The 20,856-nt window shown below is 40.4% G+C and overlaps 1 protein-coding gene across 7 annotated transcripts in view; it reads left to right on the top strand.

The window, feature by feature from the left end:
* alpk1 (alpha-kinase 1) overlaps window positions 1-20,636 on the top strand; it is a 54,663-nt gene extending 34,027 nt beyond the window's left edge. For 3 of the 7 annotated variants that reach the window (XM_047049147.1, XM_047049149.1, XM_047049150.1), the window contains 6 exons: window positions 13,606-13,710; window positions 15,150-17,118; window positions 17,294-17,441; window positions 17,588-17,750; window positions 19,750-19,936; window positions 20,029-20,636. In XM_047049147.1, the coding sequence (XP_046905103.1) occupies window positions 13,606-13,710; window positions 15,150-17,118; window positions 17,294-17,441; window positions 17,588-17,750; window positions 19,750-19,936; window positions 20,029-20,216 (2,760 nt within the window). In that variant the 3' untranslated portion in view covers window positions 20,217-20,636. Of the gene's footprint in view, window positions 1-13,605; window positions 13,711-15,149; window positions 17,119-17,293; window positions 17,442-17,587; window positions 17,751-17,871; window positions 19,367-19,749; window positions 19,937-20,028 lie in introns of those variants that run through there. The other 4 variants (XM_047049145.1, XM_047049146.1, XR_006958329.1 and 1 more) reach the window with 3 other exon arrangements.
* Window positions 20,637-20,856: the final 220 nt, after the last annotated feature.

Here is a 20,856-nt window from a genome sequence, read left to right on the forward strand (position 1 = left end):
GCAAAAAAAAACATTGAAACCTGCACTATGGGAAATGTAGTTGCTTACTCATCTGTAGTTACTTCGTCATCTTACTGCATTATCAAACAATAGTATTAATGAAGGAATCAATCAAGTCACATTAACTAAGGCAATTATGCATATTTAAATACATCCAATACAAACTTAACTTCACTTAAATCAGTAGTCAAACTGGAAAAGGCTGTTCCTGCGAAACAGCAGTGAGAATGCTGAAAACCTGAATGAGGATAGCTGACCATGCTAAAAAAGCTGAACATTTTGTAGAAAGTTATAAGCTGAAGCTTCAAAGCGCCCGAAAGGTATTTTAAATAGGGGCTGGAGCTGGACGAAGGCTTAAAACTACAGAAAAGAGAAGAAAAATGCAAAACAAAAGGTGACAAAAATCAGAAAGAAGAGGAACAATGCATACAAATTATTTATAATATATATAATAATTAATAAGATTATTTGCTGGAGGTTCAAAAGGCCTAAAATGTATGTTATAAAGGACCTGCAGCAAGATGAAGGCAGAAAAGTACAGAAAAGATACTGAAAATAGAAGCGTGTTCATGGGGAAATGTATAATAATATCAACACAAACAAACAGAAACAATCAGCTGGAAATCGATCAACAACAAAATTAACAGTGGATTTCTGCTACCACGGACGACTTTCTCGCCTTAATGCCCTTTCCATGTTGCCTATTAACAAGACGCGCTGCATGTGCGATCAAACTAGTGTAAGCCCTAATTAGGCTACCATGGATAGGATATTGGTCCGATTTTCCAACTTACGCCTGCTCCCCACTAGGCGTAAAATGTACACCCAGGTGCAGCACATAAAGGGCTTAAGTCTAACTGGTGCACTAGTCGTAACTTTAAGTTAGTCGTAACTTTCAATTCTACGTCGGACGTAGCGTACGTCCAGGCGTACGCCCAGCTGGTGCACTTGGCTCCAGTTGCTGAAGTCTGGGTTGAACGAATTTGAAGGTAAAAGGACAACACTGGAATGACTTGAACTTGCTGGAAAAAAAAAGGTAGCAACCGTTGGTCATTGGTAGGGGTGGGCGATATGGCCAAAATCTTCTATCACGGTATGAGTAATTTTATATCACGGTTACGGTAGATATCACGGTATAGTAATTGTTCTGTAAATTCAATTAAGAAATGGTACAAAATAACCATACCGTTCATCATCACACTCTATTATTTATCTATTACAAACAAAAACAACTGCCTCACATGAGACAACACTTGAGTTAAAAACAAAAGACAAAAAAAAATTATTACGAGTACGAGCGTTCCTATTGGCTGATGCGCAGTCATGCCATCCGCGTGGTGAGCTACTCACAGCTCAATACGGATCCGTAATGACCTCCGACGAAAATTTCAAAATGAGCGAAAGCGATCAGTCTGACTTTTACTATCCATATAACTTCGGTTTCGGCGTACCTCGTTAAAACTCGGTCAATACGTTTCAGTTTGATATTTCCAGGCATGACCTCACTCTCAGTAAGTAGTTAGCCTTCACTAGTCATCCTAGATCAAGAATGCTAGCAACGCCACCAGTGTAATTTTACAACAAGAATTTTACAGCGCGAGACATAAAACTTGAACAACAAATTGAATTGGTTACCTGCAGAATGGGACATCAAATATATAAGTAGGCTAATTAGCATCGGCATGAATGTGGTCCGCTTAAACAAAATACTCCCCATCGAAAATTCCGTCAGACCAACACAAATGTGCTTCAGGTCAAACGAAAATAGCAAATCAAATAGAAGTTAAACTACAATTCTAAATATCGCAAGAATGCGCAAGAATGCGCCGAAACCGATATGATGGCTTATATACAATACAACAACCAGACATTTAATTGACACGTGTAATACAAAAATATAGTATAAAGTATACCGCGGTTGAAACGGTATAACCAAATCTCTCCCGGTAGACACATTTCTACCGTTGCACGGTATATACCATCATACCGCCCAGCCCTAGTTATTGGCAACAGACTGGCAACATTTCTAACCTAGAATCTAGGTTTCAGGTTCAAGACGAGGAGAAACTAATCATGCGTAACTGCACACCCAGTCCTGTTCAGACACTTTAAGATTACATCAAAATAATAATTCATAATGCAGGGTTGCCGATGTTGTCGTTGTCCCTGGTAAGTTTTTTATACGTAAATAACAAGATCATGATACATCTATGCAGCGGATCATTTCTTGCAAGTGTGTCAAAGTGGTATGTATTAACACCCTAGGCTTGAATAATAACTGAAGGCGTGAAGCTAGAGAGGATGCAATGGAAGATTTCCTACATAATCTAGATGTACAACTTCAAATTGAAAACGGAGAAGATATTTTGAGTAAAGACAAGTTACTTTACATATGTGTTCAATATCATCAAATAACAGTAAAAATTTTCCAGTTACTTAGCGTTTGTTCGTAGGATTAACGCCAGCAGTGCAGCAAACACTTACCCAAGGCCTGGTTTGGCTGTTCGTGACGGTCAGCTATGACAGTGAGCCTCGATTTTTGCAGATTTCTGTAAAACCTGCTAAAATTAAAACGATCTAGCTAGATTATGTACACTTTAAGCTCAATGTACATATCTTGTTTGGTCGATTGTGGAAAAAAAGTCGAACCGTTTTTAGTTTTGGAGAGCCATCGCTCTAGCTCAATTATGAGAAATGTAGCTAGAATCCACACCTCAAACAAGTTAACCCAGACGCAAAACTGTACATCTAATCCCCAAAATAAGGATATTTTCCGAGACCCAAGACTCTGCCGAAACCATAGAGGGTTTTCACCGACGTCACGTTCTGGAAAGTAACCCGGATGCGCGGCCATATTGGAGGCACTCGGTGTAAACAACTGAACGGAGTACAACCAAAGAACGTATATTCTATACTCTTTGGTACAACTGTAGCCATGTCTAAACGACCGAAATAGTCATCAAAACGCGTCCAAGATCCAAAGGCATATAGGGAAGGACTTGGACCACAAGAAAAGGGTCGATATTTGGAGAAATTAGGATTTATTGGCGGTGCAGATCCCTACCAGTTAGCTCCCTCTACTTGGATCCGTGACGACTCGGTGATTCTGCCTTCAGTTGGATATCCCGATATTGTTAACTACCCGGTTTTCTCGCCGAACCCATACACATGCAGTAGTTTGATATGAATTATATTATGTCAATGTCAGCTTTACAGTAAAATAAGCGCACAGTAAAAACAATAAAAGCAGTAATTGCTTTTAGAAAATAGAAAATGTGTTTTGAGCCGCTGAAATAAACATTTTACAATACCTGACAAGAAATGTGCCAAACAAATCCGTATGTTGTCCAGATTTTTCCCTCATAGATCTTGGTTGAGCTTTGCCAACCACAAGCGCCTCCTTTCCTCTGACAATCTCTGGCATTCCTTTCCCTGGTTTTTAATAACTTTTGGAAGTCGATAATATACCAAAGGTTTTTCACGATCTGTCCTATTTGTACAACCTGAAACACGGCAATAATTCACAATTTTCCTTGACGACGTTCGGGATATATTTCAGTGCCAGTGCTTTGTTGTGATGCGGAGTGCCTCCAAGATGGCGACTTCCGGTCTGATGACGCGTCGGTGAAAACCCTCTATTGATATCCTTTGTGTCTGTGCGGTCAGAAATACAACTCTTTTGGCAGTTTCCAAAACGTCACCCAATTCTGCTTTCATGGTGCGTGTCTGTTTGGTTGCCACGGTGATGGCGCAGCTGTGATTGCTAACGAGCTGGGCAGAGAGAAAAAACACATTTAGCTGGAATCCACACCTCAAACAAGTTAATCTAGACGCAAAACTATACGTCCAATCCAACAAATAAGGATATTTTCCGAGACCTAAGACTCTGCCGAAACTAGAGATGTCCTTTATATGTCTGTGCGGTCAGAAATACGACTCTACCGGCAGTTTAAAAACACGTCTACTTTCGAAATTCTCTGACGAATTTTACCCACCTCTCCATTGAAGTTAGTGAGAGAATTTGAAAGGCTGCTCTCGCGTCAAGGCTCAAAGCTGAAAATCTGTAAATGTGAGCTCTTTAGTAGTTAAATTGGCTGAAAGAGGACAAGTTTTCCTACATTTTAAGGTCAAACTTGTTTCTGTAAGTTAAACTATATGAACGTCAGAGGAATTTGTTTGACAATTTAGTTGAATATCAGAAAAAGAGCAGCCAGCTCAATCACAAAAATCAAGAAGGAGCTAAATGTTTCATGTATTTCAAACTGTCACGATTCAAAATTGGCTGAATATTTGAAAAAGCTGAATCCTTTGGGAATAGCTGATGGTCTTGTGAACATTTTAAAGTTTGAATGGTGTCTCTAGCTGAAAGTATGCTGAAGCAGTTAAGTTTGAAAGAGGAGGAAGCTTTTTAATGATTTGAAAGGATTTACCATTACTTTTAATGGGACAATAATTTGCACAAAAACCTTAATTCTTTCAAAGGTATAAAAGTGAGAAATACCAGAAGTCATAGCCATCATCTCCTGAGGGAGCTGAATGTTTTGATACCAAAATTGTAGGAATCGGTGAAAGTATGCAGGACTAGTTAAAGGCCAAAAAAACGGCGGAAGAACTAAGAAGTTGGAATAATAAAGAGAAACAGGAAAACAATAGTGAGACACAATAATTAACTGAAAGTCAAATGTAAACTGTACACTTAAAGTTACAACATAACCCTCGCAAGGCAACTGGCCCAGATGGCAAATCATTCATCTGCTCCTCGCTGCCTCCCACCCTGGACCCTATGCAGTTTAAATACCGGTCCAACAGGTCTACAGACAATCCCATCGCCCTGACTATGCACACCGCTCTCTCCCACCTGGATAAAGGGAATACGTATGTGAGGATGCTGTTCATTGACTACGGCTCAGCATTCAACACCATCATCCCCTCCAGACTGGTCTCCAAGCTTGTGGACCTGGGACTGAGCACCTCCCTCTGCAAGTCTTGCACAAGATCTTCCACTTCCTGACGGGGAGGCCACAGGTGGTGAGAATCGGTGACCACACCTCATCCACACTGATCACCAACACAGGCACCCCCCAGGGCTGTGTGCTCAGCCCTCTCCTGTTCTCCTTGTTCACTCACGACTGTGCGGCAACGCACAGCTCCAACCTCCTTGATAAGTTTGCTGACAACACAACCATTGTGGGCCTCATCTCTGACAGTGACGAGTCAGCCTACAAAGAGGAGGTTGATACTCTGACATCATGGTGTCAGGACAATAACCTCTCTCTCAACAACAGCAAGACTAAGGAGATGATTGTGGACTATAGGAGGCGGCAGGAGGAGGAGCGTGCACCCCTACACATTTACATTTAGTCATTTAGCAGACGCTCTTATCCAGAGCGACTTACAGTAAGTACAGGGATATTCTCCCCGAGGCAAGTAGGGTGAAGTGCCTTGCCCAAGGACACAACGTCATGTGCACCGGCCGGGAATCGAACTGGCAACCTTTAGATTAATAGCCCGATGCTCTACCCGCTCAGCCACCTGACTCCCTACACATCAACGGATCCGAAGTGGAGAAGGTCAGCTGCTTCAGGTTCCTCGGGGTGAACATCAGCAATGATCTCACCTGGTCTGCTCACACGGACAAGGTGGTTAAAGCGGACCGGAAATGCCTATTCTTCTTGAGGAGACTGAAGAAGTTTGGCATGGACTCAGTCATCATCACTAACTTTTACAGATGCACTATAGAGAGCATACTGACTGGTTGCATCACAGTGTGGTATGGGAGCTGCACAGACAGGGAGCGCAAGGCCCTACGAAGTGTGGTCCGATCTGCGGAGTTCACCATCGGCAGGAAGCTCCCAGCCCTACAGGACACCTACCACAGACGATGCCTCAAGAAAGCTGGCAGGATTCTAAAAGATTGTTACCACCAATCATTCAGTCTTTTTACCCTGCAGAATCGACAACAGTTTCTTTCGAAGGGCCATCAGGCTTCTGAATTAACATTGATACGGACACTGATACACTTCTCACTAGTCACTTTACACACTTTCACTTTCAGCTACTGGTTGCACTATCAGCAATATTGCACTATTGTACTTCACTTATCTTAACATAGGTTTATAAGGTTAGTATAGGTTATTTCAGCTACTGGTTGCACTATCAGCAATACTGCACTATTGTACTTCACTTGTCTTAGCTTAATATAGGTTTATAAGGTTAGTATAGGTTATTATGTGTATTATGTGTATTTAGAGGTTTACTATACTGTATTGAATACTGTATATTATTGTAAATGAGGAGGTTTACTATATTTCTGCTTATCATTGATGTAATCTATGGGCCTCATTCACCAATATCTTCCTAAGTTATTTCTTAAATTTGTTCTTAAGAAAGCTCCTAAGAAAAATCAACGTGTGATTCATGAAGTGTTCTTAAACAGCAGAATTGTTCGCAGGTGTGTTCTTTGAATGATGAATCCCAATATTTCGTAAGTTGAAAGCTCGTGCCCTGTTGCTCCTATTTAGCATAGGTAAACGCTCCGTTAATTCCCATAAGAGGACATGATATGGCAGGGCCGTGTGCACACTCACAGAAATGTCAAAACGACGTGGTAAAGACGGTGGAGGTCTCGACAAAAGACAGAAAAACGTATTAATAATTCTGTAGTGGATGTACAGCTGCAAGAAGTTAGCGACAAACGACACATATTTTAAAGCTTCAGCTGTGGATACAAAGCAGTAAATAAAACTGTTGCATGGAATGCAATTACAAATGCAGTGAATGTTGTATCTGGAGAAGTGCGCAGAACTGACGAAGTGAAAAAATAAATGATTTAACTTTAATCTGAATTCTTAAAGGGGCGATTGATTGCAAAACCGATTTTACCTTGTCATAGTTGAATAACGACAGTTCGGTGGGTAAAATGAACATACAGTGAATATCAAAGTCCATTGACAACTCTTTCCTATGCAAATCTCAAAATGAAAAAAATGTGGCTGTAAAACGCTGGCTTTTCAACAAAGCCACCGGAGTGACGTAGGACGGGGGACCGCCCTTTTTGGCTCTGGTCTGTATCTTTGTCACGCCTCAAAATTTACATCCAGACCAGCCCACTCACTGGTGTTCCTTCCCAGTCCGAAGTAGCGTAGATCTCCGATGCTAGTTTAGCTGCGCGCTGCTCTGTAGGCTACTTCTAAGCAATTACAAGGATATTGAAAAAAGACCACTGTCGTAAATGCTGTGTTCCAGGCTGTACAGGGAAGGCTAACACTTAGTCTTCCCAAGGACCCAAACATTCGACAGGCATGGCTGCTGTTTGTCTATGAGAAGATCCCGGTGAAGTTCGACACGCAATTATACATTTGCTCTGAACATTTCACCCAAGACAGTTTTGTCAACCTTGGACAATTTCAAGCAGGATTTGCTAAGAAGCTGAAGCTGAAAAGATGTGCGACCGTACGCTCATCGCAACTGCAAGCTGTAAGTAGGCTACAGTATGATTTTGTCGCACAGTTATTAGCAATGCTAACGTCTGCTGTATCTAGCATAGGTACAATGCTAAACACATCAATATACTTTACATAGCAAATGACTCTAGCTAGACTAGCTGTAGTCGGCATTAGAAGGGAAGCTTCCCTAAAAATAGCCAGAAAACGAATAGTAGTCTGACCTATTGCTTAACACCTGTCTAAATGATCTATTTGAAAGAACTAGAGAAAGGCAGGTGCTAGATACAGAATACATTAGCATTGCTAATAACTGTTACCGACAAAATCAAAATACAGCTTGCGGTTGTGTGAACCTACGGTCGGAATACACCTCTTTTCAGCAACAGCTTCATAGCAAATCCTGCTTTACATTGTCCCAGGTTTTTAAAACCGTCCTTGGTGAAATGGTTCGCGCAAACTTGTCGAGGGTCAAACTGCACAGGGATCTTCTATGCTACGGTATAGACAAACATCAGCCATGCCCGTCTAGTCAATGTTAGTCACCTAAATCAATCCAGTTTGCTTCGACAACAGAAGTAGAAACAACTAACGTTATCATTTCAAATGATATGTAGTCAATCTGTTGAAAACAGTGTTGTGTAGACACAATAGATTTATTTGTGCGTTTTTATTTCAAGTCTACACCTTCGGTGTTTCAGTGAGTGCTGCTGTTAGCCGTGTTGCGTTTTTACCATAAAAGGAGAAAAGCTAGTTTCCCGGGAATATTTCAGAGGATCTATCAGGGGGCATAGAACAACACCCGGGCCATTTTCAACCCAACCAATGTTACATACCCTATTCGGAGACCTTAAGGAACAGTGTGAAATACTCCAAAAACACAGTCAATCGCCCCTTTAAGCAAAAAAACATAGCCTAGAAATCAGTTGACTGTAACAAATATCCATGAGGACTGCTCTTGGTAGCCTAAAGCGTTCCAACAGGTAGCCTACTTGTCGCTCTCTGCAAATAAATCGGTATGGTCAAGGAAGATGTGTTTCCTCCTCAGGGAACGATCTGCAACATTTTGCAGCAGTAATAAATACGCCATTGTGTGGTGTAGTCATAGTGTGCGGAATAAGCCTACTTTGGGCCTATAAATACAGTGATAAGTCACTTATTATTTGATGGCAAAGTTCCCGGTTAACAAAATTGATTTGAATTGAAGGCAAAGCAAGGCTAGTTTACAGTTTTTTACAATCGCTATGACAAAGTTTTCAATACATCTAACTAGTTTCCTTATTACTCTTACTCTTGATGCACCAACACACCTACCACAAACAATTGGCAAAACTGTTAATTTCATGCTCAAAGTCACACGTTGTAAACTAAACTCAAACACTCATTTTCATAACACAAAAATACACCATGTCTACCAAAACACTAACACACGTTTGCTTTCAACACGAACATTTAATCAATCATTGCACGTCATAACAAACACTAACATCAGATGAAATTACAGAAACTGCATTCTATCATACAGTAAGTGTCAGGTCTCACAGTATATGGATCATAGATAGTGTTTTGCAATGCAGTTTCTTTTAAAGCCTGCATTTTTGTTTTGTCGGGTTTAGTAAATAAATGCATTTAGTTTCTTTTGTTGCAGAAATTCAGAACAAAAAAGTAATGACCCATCTCAGAGTAGCGTTAGAGAATGTACGGTTACTGTATTGAAAAAAAGAAGACAGAAACATAATTTCTGCAGTAAAGGCTTCAGTTGCAACAGGACATTACTGCAAGAAATATGCAATATAGCTGCCATTTACAATATTACATCAGTTACCCAAGCTCTGGGCCTTCTCTGAGCACCACCACACATTCTGACTCCTCTCCCTTGCCCCACTCCTCTCCCTTGTCCTGGTACTTGTCTTCCTCTCCCTTGTGCAGGCATTACATATTCTTCTTTCTTTGTATTGTTCTTTTTCCACATAAGAGTAGCCCAAAGAGGTCCTCTAACTGTATATACCTTATGGTCATGCTATTGAAAAAACCTCAACACCTGAGTGTTTCCTAGTTGGGAATCAGCTGTGATTTACAGTATTTGCATATCTTCAACCAGCTGTTTCTCAGTAGCAATGGAATAAAATACAGGCGATATGTTTGTGTTTCAATTTACAATAGGAACAGCTGTTCACTTTGGCTTAGCCAATAAGTTAGGTTTTGAACATGATGTTATCTGTTCCGACATACAGTGTGAAAGCATTGGTAAATTGGGCAGTAAAAATCCATTGTTTTGGTCTTGGTTGAGCTTGTGTGTAAAAGAAGTTCAAGCATTTAAGATTTGTGTTTATTCTATGCATTTTGGGTCAAAGCAACAAGGAATGTGTCAATTGTATAGCCAACACAGACGGATGTTGTGCTAACTGTGTCAAGAGTTTAGGAAACTTGTTAAAAGTATTGAAAACATTGGGCCTCATTCTCGAACATTTTCTGACGTTTTTTCTGAAATGTTTCTTACGGGCTTCGGAAAAACAAAGTAAGAAGAAGACATCCGCCAAATTCATGAATGCTTGAAAATGTGTTCCTATGCAGCAGAAGTTTTCTGAGCTGTGCTCCCCGGTAAGAGTTTTCATGCTCCTGAATTTGCATACATATGCGCCCCGACAGACCCTTATAAGGGCACACAACAGCAGTGACTTGTGCAGTCAGAATCGACACAATTAGGAAAGCAACAGGAACACAAGTTATGTCCAAGCGAAAAGCTATTTCGAGTTCGGAAAGTCTTACAAACAAATCCCTGATGAGAAAACTTTCATGAATGCCAAATGTTTTCCTAAATCCAATTCAGAAGAAATTCTTTCTTAAATTCTTCTTAACTGCATTTGAGAATGAAGCCCAATGTCATAGCGATTGTAAAATACTGTATACTGTAAATACTGTAACTTTATGCAAATGAGGAGCGATTTTCTCTAGCGATGGCCAATCGGAGTGTTTTCTTGTTTCTCGTAACGTAGCAACCATGGTAAACATTTCTAGCTTTCTAGGTTTCAAGGTGGAGGAGAAACTAATAGTTTGTGTGTGGCTGCTTACCCAGTCCTGTACGATACATAGCTGTATTCGTACAGAGAAAAACAAAAAAACGATGCATGGCGCAAGGTTTGCCGAAGTTGTAGGTGCTTGTACTTTCAAATTCAGTTTAGTCACATTACATAACTTCGTTCTGTGGTAACTAGCTAGCTAGCCCTGCTGGAACTCGTATCGACAGATTAGCAGAGACTGAGGAATATGGTAAAACTTTTGTAGGTGCCATATGCCTATTTGTTGTTTTGGAACACAATTCAATTTATGAGTTTTGATTTATTTGTATTTAGTGTTGGGTTCATATTTTGATTATTGCTATTTACCTTCATTGATATTTTATTGATGTAATTGGTGCCTGTAGCTTTAAGGGAATTGTTTGTTTGTTTTTAGGGCTAATTGCGCTGCCGTAGCTGGGCCGTATATATATTTTCGTTGGGCTCAAGAAATCAGGAGCTTCACAGTTTTTCTGACCGTGTTGTGTCAACGTGGAAAGATGGTGTCAACAAATAAATCGTCAAAGACAACTTCAGTGGAACATTCTTTCTCTTTATAACATATAACACGCGTCAACCATAGGCTCCAATGTAGGAAGAGTTTATTGGAAAAACCTACATGTTTTTTAACACATGTCAACGTGTATGTATATTAAACAGTTTTGTATTTTGTATACAAGTTGTATTTTGATTAGAGCTGTCAAACGATTAAAATATTTAATCGCGATTAATTGCATTAATGTCATAGTTAACTCGCGATTAATCGCAATTAATCGCACATTTTTATCTATTGTAAATGTCCCTTGATTTCTTTTTCATCCATTCTTTTTTCAAATGTTAATGCTCTTCTCGACATGGAAAAGTGGTTAGGATTTCGTGCAATTTTTTTTTTTTTATTGAAAACAACATTGCAATCGCCTGGCTTTGACGAGCGGGCGGAGAATTCGCATCAGCTGTGTGCTGCGATGATAGCTCACCACGACGTGCTGCGATGATAGCTCAGTTCACAACGACAGAACACACTGATCACTTTGGTCTTGTCAATGGAACCATTTGGCAACCTTTTAAAAGTAAACTTTCCATTCAGAATCTTATTGGCATCCATTTTGGTGTCTGGCACTGGCAATCAACTCAAAACGTAACGTTAGCCTACTACCAGAGAATGTCTAATCCGTATAGGGGCTCTGCTACTACTCTTTAGCCGGCTCGCAAGCCCAAACAAGTGTATGGCGTGCCTGTTGTTTTGATTCCGGTCTAGCTAGATCCGGTGTGGTATTGTCGTTTTTCTAACGTCAGTAGTTGTTGCAACAGGATGTGAAAAAAACGTCAAAGTTTGCTCGGTCAAAAAGAGTGTTAATTGCGCGATAAAAAAATTGACGCCGTTAATTTGGGTTTGCGTTAACGCCGTTAATAACGCGTTTAACTGACAGCACTAATTTTGATCGATGTTGCAACTACGTAAACCCAAGTCTGCACACTTGGCCATGACAACTACAACAGTGACTTTAAAGAACTACATTCTACATTAATCTGTTTGAAACGCCCCCGAGCGTGGTGAACTGTGGGAAGGAAAGCAATGGCAAGCGATTTGTGTCCCTGCAGTGGACACGCACTGTAAGTGTAGTGTGTATTTATTAAAACAATACAAAATTATGAAAATGATTAGTTGGAAAATTATAAAGGAGAGATTTATTCAATTTTAAATTAGAACGGACAAAAAAGGTATAACTACTTATTTTGCGCAAACATGTCAGCTCTCAATTGTGCGTAAGAGTGCTCTTGGGTGTGCGTAAATGATGTTCTTACCTAAGAACAAATCCCAAATAAGAAAACATTGGTGAATGCCAGAATCTTTGTGAAAACTGCGTATGTGGGGTTTGAGAACAAATTTGTTCGTAAGAACGTTTGGTGAATGAGGCCCTATGTTCTGTGTACTTATATGTTATGTTATGCCAGGTTGCTTTGTGTTGGCGTTGTCTTGTCCTAAGAATTTCAGTGCCCAGTCGGACCCTGTGTTTTTCTGTGCATCTGACAATAAAAGATTTGAACTTACATGCTAATTTATATATACATACATATGACCTATATGCTACTTACTGTAAAAAAAATCACCCAATGGCGAAGTTTTTCAAGTGGTAGGCCACATCATATTCAACGTCTAACTATGGAATGTAAACTGTTGTTGGCAGTGTGCATTCAACATGTTTCGAGTCACCCGGTACTTTGATAAAATGCTTCCATACAACAGATTATTTTGCCTAAAGGATTAATAACACTAATTGTAGACAAAGTATGATAGAGTTTAGGCTAACAGCTACAATTGTACTCATGTGCCGTGTGCAAAAAAACTAAACAAAATGCAGATTAATAAAAGGGAAAACGGTAACACCGGCAGCTCGACTAAAAAATATCTTAATCGACCAAGAGCATATCGACCAAACAATCGACTAGTCGACTAAGTGGAATTTTTTGCACACGTACAGTTTTTTGATCTTTATGTATTATATACATTATGTTGGACTCGTATTGTTATTTTGTGCAGTAAAACATCAACTTTTAAGTTTGCAGTGCAGTTTTTATTTCATAGTAGGCTAATAGAAGGCTATTACCTTTGCAGTAATGTATAGGCCTTGAGGATTGAGGGTGGGTGAGATTGTTATCTAATTATATATGCACAAGTGATGTCTACATCTTTAAAATAAAAGGCATTTTAATTCAAAAAACGACACTACCCCAAATCCTGAAACGGAATCCAATTAGAGAAGTCGCCATTTATAGACAATTATCAAGAATGACTTACCCCAGATCTGTTTGTTCTGAAACAATTTGGATTATCTTTAATGAGCATCATTATAAGTTGTGTATATTCAGTTTTATCAAAGGCGGCTGGTGGCTTGACCGAAACAAAGTCACAATAGCCAATGAAACCACAGATTCTAGTCAAACTCAAGCCCCATCACGCCCGACATGCAGACCTTGTTACCAGCACGTGTCACAATGTTGTTTGCTGAGTGCCTACCATACTTGGATGATGTTTAGTATGACTGATGTATTATACACATACAAATAGTATAAAACAAATGTCAACATATTTTTATATATTACAGTTTTTTTTTTCGGACACTGGTCATCGTCTTCTCTGTGCAGCTGAAGCAGCCAAGCATGCAGTGATATACAGTCAGTATACTTCGCTGTACGTGCTTACCAATGTGGTAGGTTGTTTCATGCTTGTCATGATTTTCTGATGATAACGCCATTTTATCACTATTGCATATTTTTATGGACTGTGCAATGTATTTCAATGTCCTCCCTATAAGTACAAGTGCATTTGTCTGTGTACATTTTCAAAATGAATGCAGTCGTTTAAGAACAATCAGAATACAGATGTGACACAAATGTTAGGAGCAGGCCCACCCCTTGGGGACAGGTCAATACAAATGGTAAAGACCCTTTTTGGAACTTTAACAATAACAAATCAGATTAGAATGTAAGGCCCTGACCTACATCTGGCCAGCGCGTTTCGTACATTAGTTGCTAGCTACGTTACCATCGAGTTAACATGACTAGCGCATATTACCATCAATTAACTGGTTGTGAATAGCAGCTATACATCAAATAGTGTCCCCTAACCGACCCACTGGATCAGAATGTTATTTATTTTAGGCTATATTTTATTTACAGCTGATCTGAAATTTATAGCCTACCTAAGGTAGAGCTACAGCTCATCTATCCAGATGTCTACCACTATTACAAATAGTAGCTACCAATACAATTAGCCTACCAAATAGTATTTGATAGAGTGTGTTTACAGTCAGTGAAGAGTCTACAGAAACCCACAAAAGTCTGATGCCAACAACTATTTTTTAAGACGGCAGGGAGGTGTGTGCAACCCCAGCGGGTAGCCTATGTTTATTTGCTGTTACTTGTTTAATAACTGCAGTGAAATTGTCCTGATTAATAAACACCCCAAAATATCTGTTCAATCGGTTCAATATGATCTGCGTTTTTTACATCGCCCACCAGTCATTTCTGAACCCAGTGTATGGTTGAAGGTTAAAAAAAACTGGTGGATATGAGAGTCAGCAGTAGCCTAGGACTATGCATGGTGGTGTCAGATCCACAACCGAGTTATCTCTACTGAAGTATATTTATTGTTCAGGTGGATCCCTTGCCTGTTGCGCAAATTCATTTCAGTAACCTAAGCCAGGACACATCGCCACTGAGGCTAGGCATGATTGGAAATTCCATTCCATGACAAGTTAGGACATTGCAAACCAAATTTTTAAAGCACTATAGCTATTATTTACAGCATCAACCCAGTCATTCTGTTGTCCTGTTTTTTTTAGGAAATGTAAACATTTTGATTGTTGACAACTTGTTCTTCCCCAATCTCACACAGTAACAATTGACATTGTTTAAAAACATTTTTTTTTTACAGTAACTTGCTCACTTATGCTTCTAAAGTCGCTGACTTCCATCAAAACAATCATTCGCGTATCTGAAACCGGAAGCTTTAAAGGGCCAAACTTAACTAACAAAAATTCTAGAATGTTCATCAAAAAAGATCTATAGTGAGAACGTGGAGTAATTTTAACAAAATGTTGCTGAAGGAAAAATATGACTTATTTTCTCCTTTATTCCCTTCTTCTAGGTGACACATGGGACCTGCTTGTTGTCCTACAGCTTCTCTGTGGAATGCTCCTCTTCCGAAAAGTATTCATTTCTTCTCCAAGCCAAGGAAGCGTTTGAGATTGGCCTTATCACCAAAACAGAAAAGGATCTGGTCATCAGCAAACAGGAATTATACACCCTGGTCAAGGCAGCCTACTGTCTCTTAGTCACTCACAAATGGTTGCACTCCTCTGTGGATGTACAAGCCATAAAAGCTTGTAGAGAAGCTATAGAGAAGTTATACACCTACTGCCACACAGAAAAGCAGGACAAGGACACACTGAGCACTGAGATCATGCATCTCCTAACATGTGTGAAATCTCTGTTGCGGGTCAAATCCTTCCCTAATTCCAACGAGGGGTCTTTCATCCCAGATAGCTATAGAAGCATGCATGGGCGAGATCTGAGGTTCACTCTAAATGTTTTTTCTCCGGTGATTAGGAGTTTTCAACAGTACCATGCCTCTGTGTGTGAGGCCTCTGAAACAGGCTGTCAAGGAAAGTTAGTGGAGAAGGCTGAAGGGCTGCGTCCTGGACTATGCATAACCACACTTGGGACCACCATAAGTACTTTCAATACAGAGCCAGACACCAAGAATTTTAAGCCAAAAATTGACAAATGTAAAGAAGAGTTTAATGTACAGAAGACATTCAATTTATCTGGTCCTCAGACCCTGTTTACAAGAAAACAGGAATTCTGCCAAACTGTGTGTTCAACTGATGCACTTCTAAGTTCAGATAAAGTAGCATCTGAATCCATCCATAAATGCAATGAGGGGCCAATTGTTAGGAGCAGTTCTCTGAAAAGCAGTCTTGCATCCTCCTGGCAAAATATTGCCAAGAACAGTACAAGAATTCCACTTAGGAAAAGTAGCAACAAAGAGAGTAGCGTACTGAATGAAGTAGATGTTAGGAAGCAGTGTGACCCCTACTATCTCACTGAAGTTAGTAAGGATGGGTCCAACAATGTGTTAGAACCCACCAATAAAAACAGGAACCATGAAAGAGAGAGTGGCTTCAATGCTCCAAAAAGACCCAGATCACAATCACAGGTCACTTCCTCTGCCGAGACCGGAGGTTTTATCAAGCAGTTTGAAATGATAAATGAGCAGAGTCTGATAGAGACTGTTGGGATCGAGGAGCCTTGGCTTGCAGTTGGTCAGTCAGAAAGACAGACAGGGGTTGATATGGTAACACAGACACAATCCCATGCTAAATTGAAGACATCCTCCAGCTTGCTTGGTGATAGCTTTGGATCGCAGTCCTCTTGGGAAAAATTGTCCATGTTTGATCCATGCTCTCCTGTCAGCACTGAGCAAAAGATGTTAGCAAGAGATGCTAGTGTTACTGTGAACAAACACGGATTGGTTCTTTACCAGTCCTTAGCTAATGCTCAACTACCTGACCTATCAAGACTAGAAATTAAGAGCTCTAAACCCCTTACAACTGATCAGGCTCAGTCTTTTTTACATATTGAGACAACCGATGGAGCCGCCAGACAGACATGTCCTGGCTTCTTAGATGCATCTCATCCCAAGAATCCACATTGCTTCATTGTGGACCAAGATGCAGAGACAGAGGCAAACACTGACCCTGAACCCAACAAGGCCTACCATAAAAGTGCACAACAACCAGCACCTGAAGAATCCAAACCAGAACAGTGCCTATCAACAGAGACAGGGAGCTCATTTGAGTTGATAGAGAAAGAGATGAACAATTTTAAAATTGATGAACCCTCATGCAATGTTGAACAGCAGAATCGCTTTCGGAACCTATCATGCTACACCTGTCAAAACCATGGTATGATGGGTAATTTAGTGCCTGAAAGACAGTACTTCTTGACACAACAGGACTACGAGGCTTTTCTTGCGTGCATGTGTCATAGCTGTTTGCTAAATAGATTGCAGAGTACAAGGAAATTCAAACTCAGAAAACACCAAAGTGCCTACAGTAAGCTCCAACTATTCCTCTGTTTACTGTAATGTAGAGCAATGCAGTTTTTTTGACCGTACAAATGGTTTTTATACATTTGTACAATACATACACACTGTACTGTACCTCTTTAAATATTGACATGTATGCATTATCTATACCACTAAACACTAGAATATGATATACTCTCCAGATGCTCTGCAACTAAAGTATTCCAGAGTCACTGGACTGTGGACAGCCCATGAGACATATGCCTACATTGGAGAGTCAATCGGGAAAAATGGCCAGCAGAGAACAGCATTATGGGTGCAGTCTCTTCACCAAGAAGAAAGACTCGGCAGGTGTACTTATTTAAAATACTGCAGTTCAGGCTGTGGGTCTTGTAGTCATAGAAAAAACACATTCAGATTTCCTTAGAATATGTTTGTATATCCCCTGTATTTTGTGACAAGATACTTTATTTTAGTTTTTTATTATTTCTCCGCAGGTATGTGGCAAAGGAGTACCTTAAACCCAAAGAGATCCAGTTCCACCTAAATGATGTGGAAAGACAGATGACTGCTCAGTATTATGTGACACAGTTTAACAAGACACTCTACAACCACAAAGTCACAGCGCAAATCTTCTTTATTCCCTCAGAAGTGCTGCTGGTAAGACCCTAAATACATACCACATTGCTCTTTTGTCCGAGGATATTGTCAAGTGTGAGCAAGTCATTGGGGGGAAATCAACTAATAAAGAATTGTGTTTGCTTTACTCCATAACACCTAGGGCCAAATGTACAAAGCTGCATACTCATGAAAATGGGCGAAGAAACATGTGTGTGGCATGAGAATCTGTGTACAGTCTGCACACTTGAGAACCCGTGCATAGGTCTACAGTTTTTTGAGATGTGATACGACACAGAGTGACCGAAACGCAGAGAGAAGTTTTAGTACACCTACAATGGAAGTCAATTGTATAGACTGTCTACAAATGATGCCAATTATCTTGCTTTAGCCTATTTAGCCAGAAAGAAAACGTATGAATTTGGGCCACAAATGAGTTATGCCAAATGTTATATAAATGTGTTATCTACTATTGGTATGCAATGCTTTTGGAGGACATCGACAATGGGAGATTAAAGCCTGGTTTATACTTCTGCAGGTCAGTGTTCTTAATGTCATGTGCAGGCGTGTGGCGATGTGCTCAGCATTTACTATATAGTTTAATTGAATTTACGCAAATTAATTGAACTTTTTAGGTGACAAGCAAGAACCGAATTGCCTGCATCTGTGACAACAGTTTTATCGTCCTTTAACACCTCTAGAACTAATTGTTTGTGAACACAGTTTGCTGTGCCATCCCCAAATGCAGGTTAAAGCACTATTATGCAAAGAAGAAGCCATATGTGAACATGATCCAGAAACACTGCTATCTTCTCTGGGCTTAAGCTAATTTAAAAAGGACTGAGGCAAAGTCGGGGAAAAACTTAGGTGGTCAGATTAATTTAAATGAAACAAATTTTTTTGAAATACGCCGCGTCCTAAAGGGACAGTGGTCAGTTCAAAAGCCTACATTTCTGGACAACATTCCTCTCCCACACTTCCAGCAACTGGTATCCTCAGTTCCCAGACATATAAAGACTGTTGTTAAAAGAAGAGGGGATGCTACACAGTGGTGAACATGGCCTTGTCCCAACTTTTGAGTAGCGAATAATGGCTAGCCTAAGGCTACTGTCAGAGCCGGAACTCAATTTGGATCTGGAACCACGAGTGGAGGGTGAACCCAAAAGTGAGACGCACTTGGAACTTGAGAGACTGAAAGGTTTTAATCGGCTCGGCAAAAGTATGCAGAGCTGCCAACTCTCACGGTTTCGGCGTGTGACACACGCACTTCAACCATTTCTCACGCTCTCACGCCACACCTTGTATATCTCACTCTGAAAAGGCAACTTCAAACAAGTAGATCCAACGTAAACAGTAACGGACGACGCGCAGGTTAACGGAGTGAAGCAACATTGACGCGCAAACAGCCGTGTAAACTCGCATTGTCTCTCCCCCCACTCCATGGCGAGAGTTACATCTTGGAAAAAGTTGGAAGCCCTGAGTATGACTAACAAAAGGTAGCAAAACAGCACAGGCAACCGGCATCAGCAAACTTAAACATCAAGCAAGGTGGCATTAGACTGAGTCCCCTAAATACCCCAACAGAATGAGGCCTAGGTGAACCTAATAACTAAATCAGAACTGAGCAAGCCGGGCATGAGGACCTCTAGTGGCCAAAACACAAAAAAACAAGCAATACACTGACAGCTACCAAACAAGATGCTCCTCCGACTATATTTCGCTAATTAAGATCTCCATTTCACATTCAGTAAAGTTTATATTTTTCACAGTTTTATAAGCTGCCTTAGCCATTTCTCATTAAGAGTCATTCATTGTTCACAATGGGGTTAATTGAGAAGTTTATTAAGAAACCTGACAATATGAGCATTTCAACAACCATGTAAGGTCAAATATGGGAATTGACGGGGTCTGGACAACAAGCTTATTCACGTCCACACAATCTGAAGTTAAGTGAAATTTATGAAGAATAACTTGTGATATCGGTTACATACAGTGTTTGATCTACTCTACTTTACTTGTGTACATGTTTGTGTTTGTCAAGATACTGGAGGAGGATGAAATTATAGGCTGTGTGACAATGGAACCCTACCTGCAAGGGGATTTTGTTAAACTCACCAATAATACTGGCAAAGTGGTCAAGAGGCTCGAAGCAACAGAATATGGAATTGCATTTGGACATTTCACCTACCTGTATTCTAACAACCAAGAGATTGTGGTTGACTTACAAGGTGTGTATGTGTGTGTGTGTGTGTTTATGGCATCATGGCACTATTTGTGACGTGGTTTGTCAATGTATGTGAAATGTTTCCCTGCATTCTAGGGTGGGTAACAGCTAATGGTAAGGGACTGACATACCTCACAGATCCCCAAATCCACTCTCTCAAGACCCCCAAAGGTGCCAGTAACTTTGGAAGGAGAGGACTCAAGTATTTCCTAGAGGAGCAACATGGACCAGAATGCAATAATATTTGCAAACTTCTCAAACTATCTCCAATGGCTCCTGTGTAACATGATTATAATGCTTCCACTTGCCATTGTACCAGAGCTGTATGTGTATATTGTGGCATCACGAGAGGACGTGTTATAGAGGGGTGGTACGTTTCCCTCTTCCATGCCACAAGATGGCTGACACGAGAACTACACCTCCCAGAATGCACCACGCCAACAACTGCAAATGCCTGTCCTCTAATTGAGGCAGGAGCACAGGCGGGGAGGGAGAGAGGACAAAAGGCTCGATACAGAAACCAAGAGAAGGAGAGCGTACCTGGCTTAAGCAGAGGTCGGTGCCAGATTTCGGAGTTTTTGATACTTCGTAGGATCCAAGGCGTGGAGCAACGTTTTTGTGTTTGACGGAACTTTTTGTCTTGCTTCCTGACCTGTTTTTGGTAAATAAACCAGTTTCTTTTGTTTGAACACAGTTTTGCCCGCTCTGTCCAGTTTTTATGCACTGCCCTACACCCCGCATCGTGGTCTAGCCTCTCATGATACCACATGATATATATATATGTCTGTGTGTGTGTGTGAGGTCTATTGTTCTGTCACTTTAAATACGTGTGTGCACAGTAAAATGTGCAGTGTCAAAGTAACACTTAAAGAGTTCAATTTAACAATTTTCCAGAGTGTATTTGGTCCAAATCGGAATTGGTGT

The sequence above is a fragment of the Hypomesus transpacificus genome, chromosome 25 (genome assembly GCF_021917145.1).
Source record: "Hypomesus transpacificus isolate Combined female chromosome 25, fHypTra1, whole genome shotgun sequence".
In the NCBI taxonomy this organism is placed as follows: Eukaryota; Metazoa; Chordata; class Actinopteri; order Osmeriformes; family Osmeridae; genus Hypomesus; species Hypomesus transpacificus.